The sequence below is a fragment of the Pristis pectinata genome, chromosome 30 (genome assembly GCF_009764475.1).
Source record: "Pristis pectinata isolate sPriPec2 chromosome 30, sPriPec2.1.pri, whole genome shotgun sequence".
Taxonomy (NCBI): Eukaryota; Metazoa; Chordata; class Chondrichthyes; order Rhinopristiformes; family Pristidae; genus Pristis; species Pristis pectinata.
Window position 1 is genome coordinate 17,904,825 of NC_067434.1, and position 26,832 is coordinate 17,931,656.

A 26,832-nucleotide genomic window follows, 5' to 3' on the forward strand; every position below is an offset into this window, starting at 1 on the left:
ATGATTTTATTTCCTTCCACTTGTTCCAGGGTCTTATCATTAAAAAGGTTTTCCATTATTTCACTAACAATGGGTGTCAGCTCATTGGTCTGTAGTTTCCAGAGGGTCACTTCTAAAAATAAGTGTAATGTCTGCCATTCTTCAGTCCCCTTGGCACGTTTTCAGTAATTAGTGTATCTTTGATACCATTAGTAATTCCAGTTAAAGTAATTCAGTGCCTGGCCTTTTCTTTCATACATTCTTCCTCACTCGAGCCTCAGTTTACATATACTCCCACACCATCTCCTTTTCTCCTGATATTGTCTCTTCTGAACAATTTATTTCTTCCAGTTATGTATCCCATTAACTGCAATCGTTTCACCATGTCTCCTGAGACACTAATGATGTTCAATTTATCAACCCTGCAAGACCTCCAGATCGTCCATCTTCCCTTGTTAGATGTTCTGCATTAATTCACCATTCCACTGCTTTTTACTTCTCCCAGTTGATTTATTAACATTTTGACTCTGTTATCTCCCACTATTGGAATTATAAATTAATTAAAAACTTTGATTTCCATTTTTACTGGTGCACGAGAGAGTTTGCTCCAACGTGATTGCTTGCAGCTTCTGTAACTTCCATAAAGTTTAACTGCTGCTACATCACATCTACCTGTTGCACCTGTCAACCCCCTCTGCTCCCACTTTGCCTGAGTGGAGCCCATTTAGTCTACAAAGGCTCTCCCATTGCAAACTCATCTAACATTTGAGGAGGTGCCCCATATAGCAGTAACTTAGAAGTTGGGAATGGTGCCAAGCTCTTCCATTAAGCTCTGAAGCTCTATAGTTAGTTAACTTCTACCTATGTTGAGCATAAAAAAATTGGTCCTCCCATCCTCCTGCTAGCATTCTGTCAAAGTGGATACCCGATATCTAACCCCGTGCTTCCTGGAAGCAGGTACCTTGAGTTTCCTTGTGCCTGCATCTAGAGAATGCGTTCTATATACCAAATAATCAAATCCACCAATACCCACCTGCTTCAGTTTTTCTCCCTCTCACCTTCCTTAACAGGCTGCTGGATTGTCCAACTGCCATGCCCAACATTATGAGCTCTGGCTTTTATCTGTCAGCCACAAGGTTTTCAATTCAAGTCCCACTCTGGAAGCTTGAGCATATGATCTAAGTTGATAATGATGCGCCACTGTGGGAGGGCTACACCGTGGTTGGAGCAGCTAGCTGGCTTTGGCTGAGACATCTTTAAATCATTACAAAAGATCCCCATTCTGACCAAGAGCAATGTGTGCCTTGTCCAATGTTTAACTTAGCATATTAAAATAAATTATCTGGTGAATAATCACATTCCTGTTTGTAGGACCTTGCTGCGTGCAACGTGGCTGTCGTGTTTCCTATATTACACTTCAAAAGAACTTCATTCACTGTAAAGTGGTGTTGGGACATCCTGAAACAGCTGTGAAAGGTGCTACATAAATGAAGACTTTCTTTCTTTCTGTCACAGCCATTTCTTGAGTCTTCATTTCCCCCTCTTTTCAGGAACATGGGCAGTAGGAGAGGAGTGTGATCATTTCCCACAATCTGAACTATGTCTTCCGCTTCCTGTCTAACACAGACCCACTCTTCTCCTGTACCTGCTGTTATTTGCTATTGTAATTTGAGTGTTTTTTTTTTCCAGTAATTCATCTGTAAAATCTTATCCCTCCCTAATACATAGGTGCCAGTAAGGTAGTCTGCTCGAGCTGAGAGAGCACTGACCATCATGCAGATAAAACCTTCCAGGGTCTGAGGGGCAAACCTCGCACGACATCCATGTAGTATTCTGTTGTCGTATGTAGCATGATTGTTTGACAAATATAAACCCTCTTCAATTACATTTCTTGAACTGCCTGCCCTTTTATTTTCCCTGTCTCCTTTTTTAACTTTGCTGAGGCACCTTCCTCCCTCCCTGTGTCCCATTCCGACTTGTCAGGAAAGTCATGATCCCTCGGTTTCTCTCTTTGGTTGCAGTTCCCTCTACAGCCGTTGTTCTACAGCATGAAATACATTACTGCTTGGGAAGAATATAGTGTCAGTGATGGTGGGACAATGGGAAGGTTGGAGGGTTGTGGGATTGGACTACTCAACCTGATGATGTTCTCCAGTGGAGGCTTAATGGCCAGATAGTGAATTCAATTGCATGCTTCATACAAGGGCAATGAAGATGGGTCTCGATTTTATACAATACTAAAGTAAATGGAGACCAGAACTGACATGATTATAATCCGGTGCCTTTTTCCCATATTTTTATTTCCTTTGAACCTCGGTCAAAACTGTCTGAATCTTACTCAATGCTCATGCTGCACTGTCACTTAATGCCCTACCCTCAATTGCAAAATGGTAGGAATTACAGCTTCTGCAATATCAGGCCTCTATTGCAATGGGCAAATCAGCCAAGCTGCTCCCACCCATGCTCCCGGGGTCTCCACCATGCCCTCTCCCAGGACCAGCTAACACCCCACCCAGGCTCAGCCATTGCTGCATCAGATGCCAAGAACCAATGACATTCATGGACTGGCATAATGATGTATGTTGAAGAAAAATGGTAACAAAGATAAAAAACTCCACAATCATGATATAAGGTTATGATTTATGTTGCTTAAACTATGTTTCATTCCAGAAACATTTGCAAATTACCATAATCAATTAAAGGAGATACTTTCCACAATTTTGCCTTTCTTTTCCATAAGTCAGTTGGAATTTTTTGAAGTTTCTCTCACAGTTTAGGGAGGGATTTGACGATCGCACACATTCCAGATCTACTTTGTCCTGCGTTTGCTGTTGCCATTGGCAATGCTTGTTTTGAAGCTTGTTTTTCTTTTGCAGCACACTGTGGTGGCAGCTCTCTTTGTGTATGACACTGACAGCACCACTAAGTACACAACTACTGTGACACGGAATGACACATGGATCACTGAGAACTTCCGTGTGAAGCCCACAGCCTTGGAGATACCGGCCAGCGTGGACAGGCCTGCCCGGGGGACGGTAAACAAATACGGTAAACCCTCACCAAAAGCCTTCGATTTGGCAAAGAGTGGCTGGGTCAAATAGAGATCAGACTCTAAAATAGCAGTGGAGAAGGCTGGAAGTGCCCAGTTAAATAACGTCACAAAGTGTCTTTAAGGCACAGGTTTGGCCCCTTGGACAGGTTTGCAACTAGGAGAAGCTAAAGGTCATTATGTTGGCCTTTAGTGCAAGGAAGCTGGAATACAAAAGGAAGGAACAACACACAAACTGCTGGAACAACTCAACGGGTCAGGCAGCATTATGGAGGAAATGAACGTTGAGTTTCAGGTTCACTAGTCCAGATGAAGGATCTTGACCTAAAATGTCAACTGTCTATTTCCCTCCATAGATGCTGCCTGACCCACAGAGTTCCTCCTGCAGTTTGGGTGTTGCTCCAGATTCCAGATTCCTGCAAAAGGAAGAAAATCTTGTTGTGTTAACATTGGGACCATTTTTCAATTTGATCATCTATCCTTTGTTTTATCGTTAGCTTTTGTTTAGTCTTCATAAGGGTCTTTCAAAGTCAAAGTGGAGTTTATTGTCACATGCACAAGTACATGTATGCATAGGTGCAATGAGAAACTTACTTGCAGCGGCATCACAGGCACATAGCATCAGATAAGCAGCATTCACAAGAAAAACATAAATTAAACATAATTTTTACAAGAAAGAACACAGAAAACAAAAACAGTCCACAGTTAGATGCTGTACAGAATTGTAAATGTTATAGTTTCCTCAGTAGAACTTACTGGTCAACAGCCAAACTTGTGGCCTGCATAACATTCTGTTCATTCCTTTACTGAATGGAATGGTGAGCATACTGATTTCTCCAAGGAAGAGGGCATGATAGCTCAGCCTACACCAATTTCAATATCTTGTCACATCCAGATTGCATGATATGCAATTTTCACTACATTCTGCTGTGTACCAGAACTACTTCATGACAAATGTTTCCCCCATACTGAGCAGCTCCAGCGATTCAGCCTGTGAGGTTCACACAAAGCCGATCTTCAGTTTTGTGCCTGTGTGAATTCAGAGGAGATTCTCTCCTTTCACAGTCTGTCTTCTGATGAGAGATAACTGAGGAACCTCACTAACATCTATTCTGTGAGCCCTTTCTGGACATACAAGGATTCACTGTTTGAAAGCTTGAGACAGATGGATGGTAAAGGTCAGCAGATCAATATTGCAATGACAGATTGAAACACTAACTGTTAAATCAGTAATTGTCCAATCCATTGGACAATAGTTGGATCAAAATTCAATGAGATTGATTGAAACTGGTTGACTGCAAAAGAGATGGAGCAAAGGTGTGTTGCTGTGAGTCATACAGTCAATAAAGATTTATGGCACAGTAGTTACTCATCTACCCATTCTATCCATACGAGCCAAACAAAATCTGTACAGCGATATCCCACTTCCCAGCTGTTAGTCTGTAACCTTCATATGGTCATGCAGGTACCTTTTAAAAGTGCTGAATTTCTGTGCCTCCTACCCTGTCAAACACTGAGCTGTAGACCCTCATCACTCACAAAGGAAATGCTCACATTGGCATATCAAATTCAGCTTTTCCACCAAGTTACATATCAGGGTCAATCTTATCAGTTCAGACTATTGGGACTATAGTGTGAATTGATTCTATGCCATGAAGCCAGCAAGAGTGCAGAAGAGATTTACGAGGATGTTGCTGGGACTCGAGGGACTGAGTTATGGAGAAATGTCGAGCAGGTTGGGACTTTATTCATTGGACCATAGGGGTATGAGGGGTGATATTACAGAAGTGTATAAAATCAGCAGGGGCGTAGATAAGGTGAATGCGCACAGTCTTTTTCCCAGGGTTGGGGAATCAAGAACTAGAGGACATAGGTTTTGGGTGACAATGGAGAGTGTTAATAGGAACCTGAGGGGTAACATTTTCACCCAGAGGGTGGTCTAAATAAGGAATGAGCTGCCAGTGGAAGTGGCTGAGGCAGGTACATTGACAACATTTAAAAGGCACTTGGACAGGTACATGGAAATGTCTAGAGGGATATAGCCAAATGGGACCAGCTTAGATGGGAATCTTGGTTGGCATGGACCAGTTGGGCTGAAGGGCCTGTTTCCGTGCTGCAGACCCTCTAATTCTTCTGAAAGTTGCAGCTAACCTGTGCCTATCAGTAGAAGGATTGGAAATAGATCAATTGATTTGACCAATATTAAAGGATATGAAGGTAGATGAGTAAATGCACTGGTAGGTTGATCTAAAGGAGGTTCCAGAGGAGGCTTGTGTGGAGCATCAGCACCAGTCTAGGTTGTGTGGGCCGAGTGAACTATTCCTCTGCTGTGGACCCAGTGTAATTTGATATATTTTCCTGTTTTATTCAGAGCTGATACTGAAGAGAAGCCTGTCAGTTTCGGAGAACCGATCCTTCAGTTTGGACGTACTGGTCCAGGACACAGAGTACAGTGGCTCCAACAGTTCAGTGATGCTTCACTTCAATGTCACGGTCCGGCCTATTGTCATCGAGTTCACTGAGAAAACATTCTACTTCTCAGTGAACAGGAATGCAGGACGTTCTGCAAAGGTGATCGGTGATTGCTTTATTTAAATGACCAGATTTTCAGCAAGATGAACAGCAAAACTAGAACATCTGAGGAAATTTAATAGCAATTAGTATGCAGATGTAATTTAATGCTGGCTGTGCGCAGTCCATTAATCTTAGCCTTGAGTTCTGACTCTACTTTTGAGGGAGAAGCTTGTAGACTGTGGGCTATTTTTACCAATGAATGTACAATGGATTTCCATAACCTAACCCTTTCCTTCAACTATCGATCAAACCAGTTCTAAAATATCAGTGTAATCTCTACAGTGTCACTAACTCTAGCAGAGCATTCCACAGCCTCACAATCCTTGGTCTTGTACTTGTATCCCACTTGTTCTAGTTAATTCCTAGATGGAATCCTCTCTTAGTGTATGCCACTCCTCTAAAATGAAAGACTTTATCATGTTTTCTCAGAATTTCAGGATATCCGACTAATGAAGTATTTCTGAAGTGTAGTCACTGTTGTAGAATAAGGAACATAACGTCTAATTGGAGCACAACAGGTTTCCACAAACAGCAATGTGAAGATGACCAGATGTTGGATCTGTCTTCCCCTCTTCCAAATGCGACTTAACTGCTTTCTTGCTCTGCCTAGTGGATTCATTTACAGTAATCCCATTCACACTGCATTAGGTCCATATCCTCCTATGCCTTGCCTATTTGTGCCTGTCTAAATGTCTCTTAAATGTCTAAATGACACCACCTCCACCTCTGGCGATGTGTTCCAGATATCAACCACTTCCTGTGTAAAAATAAAACTTTCCCCTCAGATCCCCTTTAAAACTCCTAATGAGTTTATCAACCCTTATGTGTCCCATGAATGTAACACCTCCTCCTTAATATCGACGTGCTCCAAATTATCCACGTATCCTTCCCTGAACTCACTATCTTCCACGTCTTTCTCCTTGGTGAATACAGATGAGAAGTATTCATTTAGGACTTCGCCCACATAACCTGGCTCTGCATGTAGATTGCTCTTCTGGTTCCTTAGGAGACCTGCTCTCTCCCCGGCTACCCTCTTGCTCCTGATATACCTATAGAAAATTCTTCTAAATATTATAGAATGTAGATATTATACAAGTATATTATAGACTATAGATTATATCTGTGGGCCTGGTTGGGTTTAGTTTGGTTGAGTTATTGGTATTGGTACTGGTTTATTATTGTCACTTGTACCAAGGTACAGTGAAAAGCTTGTCTTACAAACCGATCGTACAGGTCAATTCATTACACTGTGCAGTTACATTGAGTCAGTACAGAGTGCATTGATGTAGTACAGGTAAAAACAATAACAGTACAGAGTGAAGTGTCACAGCTACAGAGAAAGTGCAGTGCAATAAGGTGCGAGGTCACAACAAGGTAGATCGTGAGGTCATAGCCATCTCATTGTATAAGGGAACTGTTCAATAGTCTCATCACAGTGGGGTAGAAGCTGTCCTTGTCTGGTGGTACGTGCCTTCAGGCTCCTGTATCTTCTACCTGATGGAAGAGGAGAGAAGAGAGAATATCCTGGGTGGGTGGGGTCTTTGATTATGCTGGCTGCTTCACCAAGACAGTGAGGGGTAAAGACAGAGTCCAAGGAGGGGAGGCTGGTTTCCGTGATGCGCTGGGCTGTGTCCACAACTCTCTGCAGTTTCTTGCGGTCCTGGGCAGAGCAGTTGCCGTACCAAGCCGTGATACATCCAGATAGGATGCTTTCTATGGTGCATCTGTAAAAGGTGATGAGAGTCAAAGGGGACAAACCAAATTTCTTTAGCCTCCTGAGGAAGTAGAGGCGCTGGTGAGTTTTCTTGGCCGTGGCTTCTACATGATTTGACCAGGACAGGCTGTTGGTGATGTTCACTCGCCGGAACTTGAAGCTCTCAACCCTCTCGACCTCAGCACCATTGATGTAGACAGGTGCATGTACACCGCCCCCTTTCCTGAAGTCAATGACCAGCTCTTTTGTTTTGTTGACATTGAGGGCAAGCTTGTTGTCATGACACCATTCCACTAAGCTCTCTATCTCCTTCCTGTACTCCGACTCATCGCTGTTTGGTTTGATTTATGGTTAAATATATATTGGTATTGGTTTATTTTTGTCACATGTGCTGAGATACAGTGAAAAGCTTTGCTTGCATGCCATCCAAAACAGATCATTCTGTACATAATTACCTGAGGCAGAAAGAAGAAAACAGAATGCAGAATATACCCAGACCACTACAATTAATGCTGCCCTTGGCATTGATGTCCACATCACATGAATAACTTTAAGATAAAACAAGGGTTTGAACTCTGTACCTTCCAACTCAGAGGTGAGAATGTTAAGCAATGTCAGTTGCACTTGATAGTTGGGGTGTTATCTGTGTATTGAACTCTTCATTGTGGATTACAGATTGGAAGAATTTGCATTGCAAACTGTCAGAACTTTCAAGCTTTAAGTATAACCTACACACTGGTGCCAGTGATCCACAGTGAAGAGAACATCACGCAACAGGACAAAGGCTGCTCATCTATTGTAGGAGTTCTGAAGCAAGCCGAAGACATATTTGGGATCCTGTACATCAATGATGTGAAGATGCTGAGAAACAGCACGTGCTACAAACTTCACTACATCATCATTGCTAATGAATCACTGAGCCAAGGAAGAGGCAAAGGCCAACATTATTGTCACGCTCGAGGGCACATGTGCGTATCAGTGCTTTTTACTTTGAACTCCTGCTTTTCCTCCTTTATTAAGTCTCTTCCTTCATTAGTGCAGATGAGAAAGAAGCGATGTGGTGGTAGGGCAGGACTGTAAAGTCAATCCGTGATTTTATCGAATGGCAGAGCAGGCACTGGGGGGTCCTTATGGCCAAGGCTTCTTTCGTCCATCATGCCCAGTTTAAAGAATGTGACTGATCTGGGAAATGTGGGCAGTTATTGTAAAAGGGACTGAAGAACAGATGGATTGCACAGGGAGAGGAGGGAATCTCCTGAGTATTCTTACGTTATATTTGGGAACCTGTTTTGAAAAAAAATATTCCCAGGCATTGCTGGAAAGGGCTTTATTTATTGCCATTCCCCAGGTGGTCTGAGAAGGTTTGATGCAACCCAAATGGTGCGCAACATCACTTCAGAAGACAATTAGCAGTCACCCTTATCACTGTAGGTCTGGAATCATATCGAGACCTGACCCATAGGTGATATCTATCCCTAAAGAATGATGGTGGACCTGTTATATCCACCATCCAACAAATTCACAATGACTTCTACTGATAAACACATTTTAGTTTTAATATTTTTAAACTAAGTTCAAATTCTTATGTAGTCATGGTGGGATTCACAACAGATTAACATTTGGTGCACATTGGCATATTGCCATGATATAAATGCATGGATAATTTCACGTCCCTACTGTACAGGTTTGCATAGTTCAACACCAATTATGCAGGATAAGCAAAGAGAGTAAAGCTGTTTAGCCCATCAAACCCACTTGTTCCATAGTGTAGACATAACACACCAGGAATTATAGATTCATTCTGCATTGTCTAAGATCTTTAGATTTACTCCTTACCCCTCTGTGATTGTGGAATGACCCGTGTGGCACAGAACACAATTATTCTGCCACATTTCGTGCGCATCTATGACAAAGCTCTAAGAACAATTTAGTGCCACCTCAGTGGAAGGAAAATTGGATGTGCTCGATAAGAACAATTAGGAATGGCATAAATGTTGACCTTGCCATTGATGCATGCATAGTGAAAAATTAATAAAGTAAATAATGTGTTGCAGGACAACTGATCAAAGAGCAAGATGAAGAATTACCCCATCCCTCCGATCCAGTTCCCCTCGTACCAGGGTTCTTTATTTACCATGTGGCGTAATTATTCGCAGTTAACTTTCTGACATCAGAAGATAATGCATATGTTAAGATAGGGAGAGCAAGGTAAATCTATGAAATTCTCCACCTCAGAGGGTTGTGGACACTAGATAATTATGAGGTAGATTCACTTTTGAAAGATCAGGGAGTTGGGGGCTATGGGAAACTAGCAAAGAAGAATAGTGGAGGCCTGGGAAGATCAGCCACAATCATGCTGGATGGCAGGTAGCTTGATGGCCTCCTGCTACTCCTATTTTCTTGGGTTCTCTGTTCTGGCTATGAACATGTTGAAAGTTTGGACCATTTTGGTCTTTACAAGCTGCACCAACTTGGCCTAAATCATTAATCCTGTTTTAAGACATCAGTTGATGTTTCCACCCGGATGTGATTCACTCCTTTGCTGTTTGTAAGTCGAAATAACACCATATGATAACGTCAAATGAGAATGTGTGTGATGTTTTAATACAGCTCACAAAGGAAGATTTGAACCAGGGCTGAAAATGCATCGAATTAACATATGTTTCTTCTCCCTAGACAAGGACAGAATAATAATTGCCCAAAATCTGTGCAACAAACAAGCAGCGGTCGGGAGTGCGAGGAATGTGGTGGACTTGGAACGTTAACTGGGAGATGTCAGTGGCGACAGGGCAACGAGAAGGGTAAGAATGTTCAGTAATAATTTCATGCAATAGCACGTCTTTCTGGCATGCTTGTTATGTATAATACTGGCTGCTGAATGAGTGAACTAAGTACATGTCAGTATTAATATTTAAAATTATTTAATGTTTTCACGTCTCAGCAATGAATTGGCATGTAGTTATTGTTGTTAGGCAGAGCAAGAAAGCAGTTAAGTCAAATTTGGAAGAGGACAATTGGTCCCTGATCTTTCTTCAGACAACGTTTGTAGGACCTTGCCAGTCACTTGAAGTATTGAAAAAGGCAGGTACACAGCAAGACAATTTTTGTTAACATCATAAGGCTCTGCTTTCTCAAATCACACCAAGAGACCTCAAGCTCAAAAAAACTTCAAAATTTTCCTGATTCTAAGATAATCTGAATAGAGTCATTGAGTCACAGAGTAAAACAGCATGGAGACAGGCCCTTCAGCCCAACTCGTCCATGCCGACCATGGTGCCCACCAGTAGTCCACAAAGAGTTCAAGATTTCTGAACAGGAAGACTGACTTCAGAAGTGAAAAAGCTTTGATCCAATTTAGATCCACCTACTGCTGCTAACTGGCTACTTTTAAGAGACTTTTTGACTCTCTTGTTGGATCCCTTGCCCTGTGTATGAATGTCGAGTATCATTAATGTGAATGCTTCATTGTCATAGTAAGAGAATATTGGACTGTTAGACATGTTGTCCAGCCTGAGATGTTAAGCTGACATTTCTGTCCAACAGATAGGAGAGATTCCAGGGCAAAATTTGTTCTGGGTGTCCGACCCTGCATTGCCTCCATTAGCACCATCAGAAAAGCAACTCCTGTGGGATCTTGCTGTGCATAAAATGGTTTCATGTTTCTCTGTAGACAGAATTTCACATTGTGCGCATTACTCTGAGATGTTTCCAAGACTTGTGATAAGCCTAACGAATGTGAGGACGAGAATCTTTGACAGTGACCACAAACTTGTCAGATGAAATGAGCCTAAATACATCAGGAGGAATGGAACAGAAGAACATATTGAAGATCCTTGTGAAGAAAGTTGAGGGTAGCATGGGGCTTTTGGGCAGAATGGCTGACTCGTACTATACATAACATTCCAATCAATCCATCACTGTATGCTGCTAAGAATCCAGTTGCATATTGGTGAATACAGTGCTTGGTTGATTAGTTGATGTGGCATTTCTAATCTCTTATTTATTCCTGCAGGAATATCCAAAAACTATTCTACCTGCTCATCAGATCTCTCCAGCTGCCCTGATGGATATTGTGATGTGGTGGAACAGAAGAAAGGCACGTGTCCACAGGACTGTATAGGTATGTAACCAGATCCCACACTTTGCATACTAAATCTCGAGCAGTTCACCAGAAAGAGCAAATAGATATTGAGTTGTGTGTGTACACAGAGCTGTTTCTTCAGTTATATTCAGACTCTGGATCCCTTTGAAATTTATCTAATTCTATCCCTCCATCCAATAAAGGTATGTGAACAATCTGAGCATTTTGCCTACACCCAAGTTTCTTTTTGGCCTTGGTGCATTCCTTTATATCTGTCAGCTTCTCCACCCCCTCTCTCTTGCTTCTTCTATTTTCACAGATCTGTACTTTGGTCCTTTCCTCCCCAGACTCTATCTCCAATACTTTTACCAGCAGCAGCAAAGCAGTAGAGTAAAATTCGGACAATCTGCTACCTGATTCTTTAGAAATCCCAATGGTCCGGCATCTAGTTCATCTGGTTCTGTTTCCTGCACTCCCATTAAGCGCAACGGTGCCCTGTTCCCAACTTGTGTTTTAAATTCACTGGGCTTTGTTCCCAATCTCCCTTTAAACTCAGCTAGTTCACTGGAAAAAGTATTATACTACTGTGTAGCATCTAAAAAAAAGATTTAAAGTGTCTTGGGATACTAATAGGAGTAATATCCAATAGTTCAGAAAGTCCCAAGGGTGCCGAATTACTGGAGTCTTACTGGTATTTCTCATTCCAAAGACACCTCTCTAAACTTTTAGATCCCTTCTCAATGCCTAGACCTTTGGTCCCTTGGGTACTCCGAATCATAGAATTGTTGTGGCACAGGAGAAGGCCATTTAATCTATGGAGACTGTGTCAGCTCTGAGTAGAGAAACCCCATGAGTCCCATTCCCCCTGTAGACCTGGCAATTACTCTCTCTCAAGCATCTCCTTTGAAAGCACTGAGTGATTTCATTTCCATCACCCTTATAGGCGGTAAATTACAGATCGTCACCACTCTCTGCATAGAAAAGGGTTTCCCTCACATCCCACTTGTATCTTTTGGCCAACATTTTAAATCTATATTCTCTGATCCTTGAATCATCCAGTTATGGAAACAGCTTTAAAATTTGAGGTAGAAGGTACAAGGGTGAAGTGAGGATATTTTTTATGCAGTGGGTGGATATGATCAAAACAGAATCCATCAGTATCTTCAAAGGGGAATTGACTAGATGTTTGAAAGAGAATAATTTGAGGGGCTATGGGGAAAATGGGATTGGTTGGATTGCTCTACTAGGAAGCTTCCTTCTGTGCTGTATCAGTTCTACAATTCAATGCCCGATGTTCATATTTTAAATGAGAATCTCTGAAAATGATGAAAGAAACCTCAGAGTTAAATCCTGCTATTGGACTGGATGTGAGGAACATCCATTGAAAGTGCTGGTTTGAAACCCACCCACAAAACAAAGAATCATTGTTCTGGCTTTGTGTTATTCTGGGAGATCTTCATCCCTCATAGTTTGTAGTTCCTGAAATCCTTGATCCTGGACACCATTAAAATGAAAGGAGTACCTTCAGAACTAACAACGATTCTCAACCTTGCGTTTTCCCTAAGCAACCAAGAACCAGTTATCCACTATTTGGGGGCAACAACCTCTGCTTTTACCTGTTGTCCTCCCTGACCCCACACCAGTTATGTACAGAGAGCGGGAGGGATCGTGCTCAAGCTTCACAGCTCTCTCCCGTTCCTTCCTTGAGTCATGTCAGATGTGCACGTTCAGATAAAGAAAGGACCACCTGTCAAATGTCACAATGTCTGGCTTCTCCTCGGTATTCCAGCCCAGAATGGGAATTTGACAGGATGGAGAGATTAAGACTGAGGCCAACTTACTTTAGCAAGGGAAACCTGGTAGATTAGTGACTGAGGAAAAGATTAGTTCTTTCTAATGGCAATAATACCTTTCCTCCATAAACCTGTCTCATGTGTTCTGTTTAATGATTGATTTAGAGTGGGACAAAGTCGTTGGTGGATTTGAACCCGGAGAGCTGGGAGGAATTAAAGGAGGCTTTGGAACTTGTGTGTGCTACTCTGATAACAAATGCATCTGCCAAAAGGATGAGTTTGTTGGTACGTTTACTGCTGGAATTGTTTCCTTACCATTAGCCAATAAGGGGTAAATTTTCCAAAATTTCCGAACATGGAGGTCTCACAAAGTGGTTGGGGATGTCATAAAATACTGAGCATACTATGCCGAGATCTTCTGGTACGTGGGCAAGGCTGTGATGTATTTTCTGTTAAGTGCAATTGAACCAATGGGTGCTGGGGCTCTAGTTCATGAATATATCAATTGAAAGATGATAAAAGACAGCATCTCATTCCAACCCAGCACATGGTGCAATTTTGTTCACTACTCTTCCCAATCGCCAATACTGGCCACCCATGGAGGAGCCAATGACGCCCTGAGATGAATAGCCCCCAGTTTAACCTTTGGTCTAAAGGATGTTACCTCCACAAACCAACGCTCCCTTAGTACGGCACTGAGGTACCAGCATATCAACTCACCTCTGGAGGTTCAAAAGCATATTCATGTACTGTATTTCCTACTTAGGTTTCCTTACAACATAGAAGGCCATTCAGTCCATCAATTCTATACCAGTTCTGAGAGCAATCCCATTCCTCTACTAATTTTTTCTTCATAGCATATTCTTCCCCCATTCCCATCCACTACCACCAGATTCAACCACTTAACTACACATTAGGAGCAATTTACAGCAGCCAATTATCAGATATATCACCAGGTCTTTGGGATATGGAAGGAAACCAGAGCATCCGTAGGAAACCCACACAATCACAGGGACGATGTGCAAACTCCACACAGACAGCACCGGAGGTCAGGACTGAACCTGGGTCGCTGGAACCGTGAGGCAGCAGCTCTTCGGTGGAGATACAGGGAGACAGTTTGTCATTGTATCTTCTCTTTAGTTAATTTAGTGATAAGATGTGAGAAAAGAAACACCTCTCTCCAAGGTGCTTGGTATTGATCTGGAGAAGGGTGCATTGATGCTAATCATCCTGGTGGAACCATCATGGGGTTTTCTGTTCCATTTCATTCACAGAGATGGTTTGCGATGATCTGTGTAAAACCATTATTGCAGCTGCGGTGATGTTGTCCTTCATCCTGTCTGTGCTGCTTTCCTCCTATTTCATTCACCGATACCATAAAACCACTCCCAAGCCCCCAATCGCCTCAGCAGAAATGACCTTCAGGAGGCCAGCTCAGGCTTATCCAATCAGCTACTCCTCCAATAATATCCGGAGGCCTTCTATAGATTCCATGGAAAACCAAGTGGCTGTGGATTCCTTCAAGATACCAGTGAGTGCCATTTTATTGCATTTTCTACTGAGCCCTTTAAGGATCAGTCTTATGAAAGAAGAGCTTGTATAAACATGCACATGATACCTGTTCATTTTGATCCTTGTGCGTTTATATCAAAAGTTTTCAACAGAATCATTAAATATTTATATCTATGTTTGTTGATTCATTAACATCACAGCATAACGAATAAAAGCAGAAAATGCTGGTAATACTCATGTGGTCAGGCAGCATCTGTGGAGAGTGAAACATTTCAAGTTAATGACCAGAAAAGGTTAGGAAACAAGTGTGTTTTGAGTTGCAATTAAGGTGGAAAGGTGGAGAGAACGTCTGTGATAGGCTGGAGATCTAGAGAGAACTGAATGGCATAAATGTTGGTGGTGCTGGTAAGAGAGGGTTGTGCTGGTTAGTTCATCATAATGGATATGTCTGGAGGAGATGCAAATAGAGGCGTGGGGAGAGGGAAGGCTGGACCTTTGAGATACAGAACAATGCAGGTGTTGGAAATCTGAAATAAAAAAGTAAATATTCCACAGATCAGGCAGCACCTGTGGAGGGAGAAAAACACAATTAGCGTCACAGGTGTCTGGTTCTGACACAAACTGGAAAGGCTGGTTATCTGAAGTTACTGAATTTGTTGTTGAGTCCTGAAGGCTATTACGTATGAAGTCAGAAGTTGAGATGTTGGGCTTCATTGTAAGTGTGTAAGAAGCCAAAGACAGAGAGGTCAGATTGGGAGTGGAATTGAGAATTAAAGTGACAGGCAACTGGAAGTTCATGAACCTGCAACATTACCTCAGGTTTTCTCCCTCCCCACATGCTACCTGACCCCCTGAGTATTTCCAGCATTCTCTTCAGACTTACAGCAGTTGTAGTGTCCTGTTTCTCGGTGTTTCAGCATTGATTTTATTCTCTTTCACTTCAGTTCTCATTCACCTCCTTCTACTTACGCTTCCACCAGACAAATCAGCTGCAATGATCAAGCCTTCGCCATCCTCTCCCAGCTGACACCGGCCAAATTTATATTATTCAGTCTCTTTTGGTCTTGACCCTATCACAGACATTTCCTTTGTTCTCTCCAGCCCTCTCCATCTCTGAAACTTAAAATATACTTTTCCTAGTTCTGATGAAAGCTCATCAACCTGAATATTAACTCAAATTCTCTCTCAGCAGCTGCAGACTGACCTGCTGAGTATTTCTAACCCTTTCTGGGTTTTTTTCCAGACTTCTAACATCTGCATTTTTTGTTTTTCAATAATGGATAGGAGCAGGAATGTCATTTAGTGCTTCAGTTCTGCTGACTTTCTACCTCAAAGACACTACTCCACCTCGCTATCTCTCGATTCCCTGGATGCAAAAATACGTATTGAAAATACTCAGCCACACAGCATCCAAAGCTGCTTGGGTTAGAGAGTTCTGAAGATTCACAAACATTGGATTGAAGGAATTTTATTTCTTTCCCATTCTAAATACCCCAACCAAGTTTTAACCCAAACTGCCAAATCGCCTCAAGCATGCCGCCCAGTACACAAATTGATGGGCCATCAAGTGGGGCAGAACATAAAGATCAGGTGTCTGATTCAAGCCCACCCATTCTGTCGAGGCACATTAGGTTACATCTGGACTGTTAATTTCTGTGCATGCTAATTTCTGAAAAACTCTGTTTGTCTGCCAAGTCAGGCAGAGAGCCAGTGGAGGAGCTTTGAATCACTGACAGCGACTTCCTGACTTCTGCATTAAACAACCCACGCGCTGAAATCCTATAGCTGCTGTCAATTCCATGGAGGTCATTGGCAGTGATTGTTAAAACTCTTGCCGTTAATACAACAGTAAAATCTGGATCATAATTGCCAAATAGGCTATCATTTCTATGGATGAGTAGGGCATCATCTTCATAGAGAACATAATTTCCATTTACTCATTTCAATACAAGATACAATTTCCTCATCAGGCATGTGAAAAGTGAAAACAAGAGATTTAATTTTAGATTAAATTGTTCACACATATGATCTGTGAGGTGTTATTTCAGTTTATGGATTTCTTGAAATTAATACTCACAAACATTAGTGGACTTAGATCCTATGTTTCAGTGATTTTAAGTGGCTGTGTACCTTTCTCTGTGACAGGAGGACCCTAAGTGGGAGTTTGCAAGGAAGAATCTGGTCCTGGGTAAAACCCTTGGGGAAGGAGAATTCGGGAAAGTCGTGAAGGCTACGGCTTTCAAACTCAAGGGCAAAGCAGGTTATACTACCGTGGCTGTCAAGATGTTAAAAGGTTAGGCTGAATGTCTTCCAAGTGTTATTGTGATGTGCAAATATAGTAACCTCCTACAGCTGGTATTGAGTGGCTTTAGCTCCCAAATGCGAGACAGTCTCACAGTTATAGATGTTTATCGGTCAAACTGAAAGTATCCTGATTGCAGACTTATGACTTCATTCTCAATTGGAATGTCACCAGGAGACCAACAAACTGATTAGTCAAAACCCAGCCTTTAACCCAAGTGTGTGCTTACAAATCAGTGCATAACGTGCAGAATTATGAAATGATGTGGCAGGGAAAGAGACCAGTCCTGAAGCAGGGTTTTGACCCAAAACATCGATAACTTCCTCCCCCCCCCCCCCCCACAGATGCTGCTTGACCCGCTGAGTTCCTCCAGCAGATTATTTGTTGCTCCATCTGCGGTCTCTTGTGTCTCCAAAGAGACCAGTTAGCTCATCATGCCTGTGCTAGCACTTTGGGTGACACCATTGTAGTAGGGCTGCTGCTTCACAGCTCCAGTGACTCAGGTTCCGTCCTGACCTCCGGTGCTGTCTGTGGGAGTTCTCACTTTCTCCCTGGAATCACACGGGCTTCCTCTAGTCACTCTGGTTTTCTCTTGCATCCTAAAAATGTGTGGGTTGTAGGTTAATTGGCTACTGTCATTTCCCCTAGAGTGCAGGTGAGTGGTAGAATCTAGGGGAAGGTAATGGCAATGTGAGAAGAACAAAATAGGATTTGTATAGAATCAGTGTAAATCATGGTTTGCACAGATTGGTGGACCAAAGGGCCTGTTTTTGTTGTGTTTGACTCTGGTGCTCTCCAGTCAGGCCCACTCCCATGTTCTTTCCTCAGATTATTGCAAAATTTCTGTCCTTCCAGGCAGAATAAAAAATTATATTCCGGTGAGAATGAGCCACCGGACTCATCTTTGCACAGGTTACATTCGCTAAAGCAACTGATCACAGCAATCACTGAAGGATTGAAGGATCCAGATTATCCAACCTCCTGGCTGGTGGAAGGAGAATAACTGAAAGACTTGCATTTGCATACCACTTTTCATCCCCAAACTGCTCTACACCTAGTTTTTCAGTTGTAAGGTTGGAACTGCAGGAACTAATTTGTAAACAGCAGGGTCCCACAAACAGCCTTAATGACCAGGTTTTTAAAAAAATAACGTTTATTGGCCAGAAGACTGGGGAGAACTTCCCGCACTTTCAAAAAAATAACAGGATCCTTAATGTTGGAGCGAGGATCGATCTCAATTTAATCTCTCTACTAAAACAGCACATTTGAGTGTGCAACACTTCCTTCATGCAGTACCAAGGAGCCAGCCTTGATTTTTGTGCTGAAGGGGAAATTGAAGAAAGCATTACTTGATCCATGGTCCAGTTTTGATTGTGGTTCTCTGAAGTACTTCCAAATGTATTTCATATAAGTGCAATTTACTGCTGCTAACTAATGTTGTGTGGCAGTGGACGTTAAGTGCAATGATGGTTGTCTTGAAGTTAACTTTACACCCTTCTGTCTTCTGTCTGGCAGAGAATGCCTCTCAGAGTGAATTACGAGATCTTTTATCTGAGTTCAACCTGCTGAAACAAGTGAGCCATCCTCATATCATCAAACTATATGGAGCCTGCAGTCAGGATGGTAAGTAAATACAGGGCACGCAGGTGATATTAGCAACAACTTTGTTTATACCCTGACGCATTTATTTTAATAAAGATGTTAATCCATTTATTTTAAAGTTTGGGTTAAGATTAAACATGGAAATAAACCATGAGCCCAAAATATAGTGTAATCACAAATAAATTCAAACGGGAATTTAGCAGAAACTTCTTGACCCAAGGTGTGCTAAGACTTGTGTGTAGTTGAGGGAAATAGAAAAGATACATTCAAGAGGAAGTGGATTGATGCATCAATGAGAAAGGAATAGAAAGATAGATCGCAGGGGCGAGAAGTGTGGGAGGACACTTGCGTAGAGCATAAATGCCAGCATGGACTGGCTGGGCAGAATACAGATGGTCCCCAGGTTACAACAGGGTTCCGTTCTTGAGAACAGTTCGTAACCCGAACCGTTCATTAGTCGGAAGTGAACAAAACCAGTATGTGGGAGAGGATCGCAGGAACAGCTGTGACGGGAGGGTGAGCAGGCGTGGGAAGAGCGGCCGCCAGCCGGCCTCACTGACTCAATGAGTGAGTCTGTTCGGCTTGACCCAGCCCTGACTGTTGCAACTTGGTTGGGGGAGGGGGGAATGGGCTGGAACGGTGGGGAAAGAAGGCACGCAGACATACCCTGTTCCCACCCAGCAGGAGATGTCTGCAGCAGCTGGCAAGTCCATCCTCATCCACCCCCACTGTGCTACTCCTAACCTATTTACATTTAACCTTAGAGCCATAGAACCATAGAAAAACTACAACACAAAAAACAGGCCATTCGGCCCTTCTAGTCTGTGCCGAAACATTATTCGGCTAGTCCCATTTACCTGCCCCCAGCTCATACCCCTCCGGACCTCTCTCGTCCATGTATCAATTTACTCTTAAAAGTTAAGAGCGAGGCCCACATTTACCACATCAGATGGCAGCCCATTCCACACTCCCACCACTCTTTGAGTGAAGAAGTTCCCTCTAATGTTCCCCCTAAACCTTTCCCCTTTCACCCTAAAGCCATAGAATCAAACAGCACAGAATCAGGCTCTTTCGCCCATTGAGTCTGCACTGATCGTCAAGCACTCATTTACACTAATCCTATGGAAACCATACTCATCCTACCCTAATCCCATTCTATTCTCCCCACGTTCCCAACAACTCTCCCAGATTCTGCCATCACCACACACTAGGGGCAATTTTACAGTGGCCAATTAACCTACCAACCCACATGTCTTTGGGATGTGGGAGGAAACTGAGCACCAGACGAAACCCAGCAGTCACAGGGAGAATGTGCAAACCCCATACAGACAGCAACAGAGGTCAGGATTAAATCTGGGTCACTGGAACTGTGAGGCAGGGGCTCTAGTATCTGCATCACTCTGCTACCCTAAAACGCCTTTGCATTTAAGTACATTTATTATTTTCCTAGCTTTTCATTGGCTACCCCTCAGTCTTCTGTTTTCCAGTGAAAGATTTCCAGCTGTCAAAGCAGTGGTCGTTTTCAAAGGGTTTGTTATGAACCCTGGGGTTTCACCTTCGTCACAATGATATCATTAGTGTGATATGTGGCAGACAGTATGTAGAGACTGGGAAAATCCTGCTTCTTTCTTTGGCAGGTCCTCTCTATCTTATCGTGGAATATGCCAAATACGGATCACTAAGAAGTTTCCTGAGGGAAAGTCGCAAAGTTGGTCCCAGTTACTTGGGTGAAGGCAATCGAAACTCTAGTTATTTGGATAATCCAGATGAACGGGCCCTGACCATGGGAGATTTAATATCCTTCGCCTGGCAGATCTCCCGTGGAATGCAGTACCTGGCTGAAATGAAGGTGAACCTTAATCTTATTTGTTGTTGACTTTGGTGACCTGAACTCTTGTGACATTTCAAGAAGATGAACCGTGCATTTATATCTAAGTCTTACTTATGAGTCGTTCCTCGGTTCAACTGCGCTCTTGGCTCTGTTTGTAGCACCAGGAAAGTGCAGAGGTTAATTCAGACCAGCAAAGACTGGGATTCTGGCTCAGAACTCTGGATTGACATTACTGGGATGCTCGTATCTGGTGGCTGTGGATGGTCCCTCCCCTCTCTTCATTTTGGTTTTTGGGAGTCCACAAAATGCTCCCCAGTATGTTGGACTCAATTCTATATTGGTAGTTATAAACAAAGAAGCAGCACTAAGCCATCTGTGAAACCTTCCTCCAAATTACTCTGAACTCACTAATGAAATCAGTTAGGTAATATGTCAAAGTCAAGGTTGAGTTTATTGTCATATGCACAAACTACATGTGTGCATAGGTGCAATTAAAAACTTGGCAGCAGCATCACAGGCACGTAACATCAGATAAGCAACATTCACAAGAGAAACAAAACATAAGTTACACACAATTTTTAGAAAAAATAACGTTATTAGAACAAAAAAAACAAAGTCCATTGTAGTACAAAGTGGTCAAAGCGGTAATAGTGTTGCTGCACTGAGGTAGCTCCCGTGGTGTTAAGCATGTCACTTGCCACTCTCTTGAGATAACGAGTGAGTGACCGCACTCTATATCTCCACTCAACAAAAGTCTTTCATTACAAACTTCACATCCTATGAGCCAGATCTTCTGAGCTCACAGTTTAATCAGATGTTCATCTATTTAACTACCTCTGTTCGTCATTTTTTTTTAGCTTGTTCATCGTGACTTGGCAGCTCGGAATGTACTGGTCGCTGAGGGGCGTAAGATGAAGATCTCCGATTTTGGGCTTTCCAGGGATGTGTATGAGGAGGACTCTTATGTAAAAAGAAGCAAGGTATTGTGTACCACCTTTAGTCTTTCATCATCTGAAAGACCTACTCTGGCTCTCTGACTTCTATTATATGCAAACTGTAGCGGTTGCTACCGCGGAATGAAACAAGACTCTACTCAGAGGGTTGCCAAACAGAACTGGTTTATTTTCCCGCCTTGCGCTGGCCCTTTAAGGGAGAAAACTCCCGCCCAAAAAAACTGGCAATGACGTAAGTCCTACGTCATCAGGACTTTCCCACGCGCGGGTTCTCCCCGTCGCTCAGAAAGACGAGGCCCGCCGCCATCTTGGGCCTCGTCGCTCCGACACCGCACGACCCGACTGCCGAGCCGGTTCGCCCGACTAGACGGTGAGTCGCCACACAACCCCCCCCAGAACCGGCGAGACAGTCCCCAAGGTCCGTGGGCTGTGCCAGCTGCCGCTTAGGGGGGCGGCCTCTGTGTCGCGGCGTGGCAACCTCGACAGGCTGTTGCAGATCCAAATGGGCCGGTTTGAGGCGGTCCGCCGTGAAAACCTGTTCCCTGCCTCCAATGTCCAAAATAAAAGTGGATCCATTATTCCGTATGACTCGGAATGGTCCCTCATATGGTCGTTGCAATGGCGCCCGAGGTGTGCCCCTGCGAACGAAAACAAACTTACAGTCCCGTAGTTCCTTGGGCTGGCAGGATGGGGCTTGACCATGCCATGAGGTGGGAGTCGGGGCCAAGGCACCAAGCTTCTCGCGCAGTCTTTGTAGGACTGCTGGGGGTTGTTCCCCTTGGTCCCGAAGGGCAGGTATGAAATCCCCGGGGACAACTAGTGGCGCCCCGTACACAAGCTCAGCTGACGAAGTGCGGAGGTCTTCTTTGGGGGAAGTGCGTATGCCGAGCAGGACCCAAGGCAGCTCGTCAACCCAGTTAGGACCCTTCAGGCGGGCCATCAAGGCCGATTTTAGATGGCGGTGAAAACGTTCCACCAACCCGTTTGATTGAGGATGGTAGGCCGTGGTGGTGTGCAGCTGCGTCCCTAGCAGGTTCGCTAATGCAGGCCCAGAGACTGAAGTGAATTGGGTGCCTCTGTCTGAAGTGATGTGGGCCAGAACGCCAAAACGTGAGACCCAAGTTGTGAGCAGCGCCCGGGCGCAGGAATCAGTTGTGATGTCAGTCAGGGGGGTTGCCTCAGGCCACCTTGTGAACCGGTCCACGATGGTAAGGAGGTACCGGGGCTCCTCTTGAAACCGGCAGAGGGCCCACGAGGTCGACGTGTATGTGGTCGAACCTCCTACGGGTAGGCTCGAACTGCTGTGGTGGGACCTTGGTGTGTCGCTGGATTTTTGACGTCTGGCAGTGCGGACAAGTCCTGGCCCACTCACTGACCTGTTTGCGCAGGCCATGCCAGACAAACTTGCTGGCGACCAGTCGGACAGTAGATCTGATGGACGGGTGCGCCAACCCATGTACGAGTCAAAAACGCGTCTCCGCCAGGGCTGCAGGGACTATAGGGCGGGGCTGACCATTCGCAACGTCGCAAAGTAGGGTTCCGCTGACCTGGACCAACCAAGAATCTCGGAGCTGTAGACCCGAGACTGCGGTTCTGTAGCTGGGCAGTTCGTCGTCGGTTTGCTGTGCGTCAGTAGGGCCGTTGTAGTCGACACCCAAGGATAGGTTGTGGATGGTTGGTCTGGAAAGTGCATCAGCAACAACATATCCTTTCCGGAGGACATGTTGGATGTCAGTTGTGAACTCGGAAATGTAGGATTAAATGTCTCTGCTGACGAGCTGACCAGGGATCGGAGACTTTGGAGAAGGCAAAGGACAGAGGCTTATGATCGGTTGAAAGCGGTGAAAGGCCTGCCTTCTAGAAAGTAGCGGAAATGCCGGACCGCCAGATACAGCGCTAGAAGTTCCCGCTCAAAAGCGCTGTACTTCAGTTCGGGCGGTCTAAGGTGTTTGCTGAAAAATGCCAAGGGTTGCCAGCGGCCTTTCGAGTAGCTGTTCTAGTACCCACCCACCGCAGGTGTTGGACGCGTCTACCGTGAGGGCAGTCGGGACGTCAGTCCTGGGGTGTACCAGCATCATGGCGTCTGCCAGGAGCGTCTTTGGCCTTAACGAAAGCAGCCGCAGCCTCGTCAGTCCAGATGATGTCCTTGCCCTTACCAGCCAGCAGCGAGAACAGAGGGCGCATGATACGGGCTGCTGCAGGGATGAAACGATGGTAAAAGTTGACCATCCCAAGGAATTCCTGTAGGCCTTTGACTGTGTCGGGGCGGGCAAAATGGCGGATAGCATCCACCTTGGCGGGTAGGGGTGTTGCCCCGTCGCTGGTGATTTTGTGGCCGAGGAAATCGATAGAGTCAAGTCCGAATTGGCACTTGGACGGGTTAATCGTGAGGCCGAAATCGCGGAGGCGGGAATACAGCTGGCGGAGGTGGGAAAGGTGTTCCTGGCGGTTACGGCTGGCGATCAGTATGTCGTCCAAGTAAATGAACACGAAGTCCAGGTCTCGGCCTACCGCGTCCATCAGCCGCTGGAAGGTCTGCGCGGTGTTCTTAAGGCCGAACGGCATCCGAAGGAATTCGAACAGGCCGAATGGGGTGATAATCGCAGTTTTGGGGACGTCATCCGGATGGACCGGGATTTGGTGGTATCCCCTAATGAGGTCCACTTTGGAAAAGATGTGGGCCCCGTGTAAGTTCGCTGCGAAGTCCTGGATGTGAGGGATGGGATAGCGGTCCGGGGTGGTGGCGTCATTCAGCCTGCGGTAGTCGCCGCAGGGCCTCCACCCTCCAGTGGCTTTGGGGACCATGTGCAGGGGGGAGGCCCAGGGGCTGTCTGACCTGCGAACAATCCCCAGCTCCTCCATGTGACGGAACTCTTCCTTTGCCAGGCGGAGCTTGTCTGGAGGTAATCGCCGTGCTCGGGCATGAAGGGGTGGCCCTGTGGTAATGATGTGGTGTCGTACCCCATGTGTGGGCCTAGAATTTGTAAATGAAGGTGCCAAAATCGATGGGAATTCGGCTAGGAGCTTGGCGAAATCGTCGCCAGAAAGGGAAATGGAGTCCAGGCGCGGGGCTGGTGGGCTGATTTCTCCCAGGGGATAGGTCCGGAGAGTGCTAGAGTGAACTAACCGCTTCCTTCGCAGGTCGACTAACAGGTTGTGGGCCCGAAGGAAATCGGCTCCTAGGAGTGGTCGGGCGACGGTGGCAAGGGTAAAGGTCCAGGTAAAACGGCTGCCGCCAAAGTGTAATTGAAGGGTACGGGTGCCGAAAGACCGTATCGTTGTACCGTTGGCGGCATTGAGTAGAGGACTTGGTGGCCTGTCACGAGTGTCGCGGCCTGTCGGGGGCAAAATACTGACCTCCGCTCCAGTATCAACGAGGAAATGCCGTCCAGATTTCTTGTCCTGAACGAAGAGGAGGCTCTGTCGGTGGCCAGCCGCCGTAGCCATCAGCGGCGGCTGGCCTGGCGTTTCCCTGAAACTTGCAGGGTGGGCGGCATCGACGGGCCTCCGCACCCCACCTCTGATGGTAGAAGCACAGCTGGTCACCCGTGTCGTCGTCTACGTTCCTGGGGCGTGGCTGCTCGGTTGCTGGGGCCGGGCGAGGGCGGGGCGTTGGGCTCGCGGCCTGGTGATTTGACTGACGGATGAACCGCCTCTCGCGCTTGGCCCTCCACAGGACATCTGCCTGGGCGGCCACCTCACGGGGGGTTGCTGAAGTCGGCGTCAGCTAACAACAAGTGGATGTCATCGGGGAGCTGTTCGAGGAAGGCCTGTTCGAACATCAGGCATGGCTTGTGTCCCTCGGCCAATGCCAGCATCTCATTCATTAGGGCGGATGGGATCTGTCCCCCAGGCCGATCCAGATGAAGCAGGCGGGCGGCGCGCTCACGACGGGAGAGGCGAAGGTCCGGATCAAAAGGTCTTTGAAAGCCGGGTACTTATCTTCCTCCGGAAGCGACTGGATGAAAGTCTCCAACCTGGGCAAGCTGTCTCTTGGTCCAGAGAGCTAACCACATGGTAGTACTTCGTGGAGTCGGAGGTGATCTGCCGAAGGTGGAATTGCGCTTCGGCCTGGTCAAACCAGACGCTGGGCCGAAGTGTTCAAAAGGTGGGCAGCTTGAGGGCCACTGCGTTGGCTGCTGCACTGTCGTTCATTTCGCGGGTCCAAAAGCCGTTTGGACCGTCGGGGTCACCAATGTAGCGGTTGCTACCGCGGAATGAAACAAGACTCTACTCGGAGGGTTGCCAAACAGAACTGGTTTATTTTCCCGCCTTGCGCGGGCCCTTTAAGGGAGAAAACTCCCGCCCAAAAAAAAACGGCAATGACGTAAGTCCTACGTCATCAGGACTCCCGCGCGCGGGGTTCTCCCCGTCGCTCGGAAAGACGAGGCCCGCCGCCATCTTGGGCCTCGTCGCTCCGACACCGCGCGACCCGACTGCCGAGCCGGTTCGCCCGACTAGACGGTGAGTCGCCACAAAACTGACATTTCTTGTATATAACCCTTTCACCATGCCAACTTCGGACAAAATTACTGTTGGTTATGACCAACACTGTTTATGGTGACTGCTTGTAGCAGAAGGCCATTTCATGAACAGTGTCTATCATTAGCTTGGTGGGTAGTGATCTCACCCTGAGCCAGGAGGTGCCAGGTTCAAGTCTCATGTTTGAAGTGTCACCTTTTGGATAAGATGTTAAACCAATATTTGTCACATTTACAACACCAGCATAGATCACTTGCTGTGTTAGCTTGCTGTGTACAAATGGCTGCCCAGCTTCTGACGTCACAAAATCACTACACTTAGGAGAAACAAATATTTTTTTTGGCTGTAGGTTATTTTGAATGTTCTTAAATGGATGACAAAAGTGCTGTTAAAATGCAAGTCTTTCCTTTCTTTCAAGAAAGACTGATTTGTATAGTGCCTACCCACAGCCAAAGCGTTTCAAATCAACAAAGCACTTACGAAATGTGGTCACTGTTGTAAAATAGGGAAGGTGTGATGGGGAGATGATTAAATGGGACTTGGCCTGTTTTTGCTCATCATTCCCAAGATGTCTTGATGCCTCTTCCTCCTTCATCTATGGGTTGCTTAGGGCATTTTCTCTTTCCCATATTAACAGTTGTACATAATTACAAATTGCTTATTAAGACATTGTTGTTATAGAAGTGTAGGGTCACAGAGTCATACGATACAGTAACGTCCTTTGGCCCATGAAGTCCATGCTAACTGTCAAGCATCTGTTTACGTTAGTCCGATTTTATTCTCACATTCCCATCAACTCGTCCTAGATTCTACCACTCACCACGAGGACAAATTAAACCACCAACCTACCTGTCTTTATGATCTGATAGGAAAGTCACAGGAAATGTGCAAACTCCATCCAGACAGCACCGGAGGCAAGGACTGAACCCAAGTCACTGGAGCTATGAGGCAGCATCTCTA

At 45.1% G+C, this 26,832-nt stretch overlaps 1 protein-coding gene across 1 annotated transcript in view; it reads left to right on the forward strand.

Moving 5' to 3' along the window:
• The window catches only part of ret (ret proto-oncogene receptor tyrosine kinase), a 104,865-nt gene that overhangs the window by 70,993 nt on the left and 7,040 nt on the right, over positions 1–26,832 (forward strand). Inside the window, 13 exon segments of the mRNA XM_052041534.1 lie at positions 2,856–3,027; positions 5,400–5,599; positions 7,992–8,237; positions 8,239–8,284; positions 9,817–9,822; positions 9,998–10,117; positions 11,329–11,436; positions 13,356–13,475; positions 14,465–14,721; positions 16,848–16,995; positions 18,520–18,627; positions 20,244–20,455; positions 21,295–21,417. Coding sequence (XP_051897494.1) covers positions 2,856–3,027; positions 5,400–5,599; positions 7,992–8,237; positions 8,239–8,284; positions 9,817–9,822; positions 9,998–10,117; positions 11,329–11,436; positions 13,356–13,475; positions 14,465–14,721; positions 16,848–16,995; positions 18,520–18,627; positions 20,244–20,455; positions 21,295–21,417 — 1,866 coding nt within the window.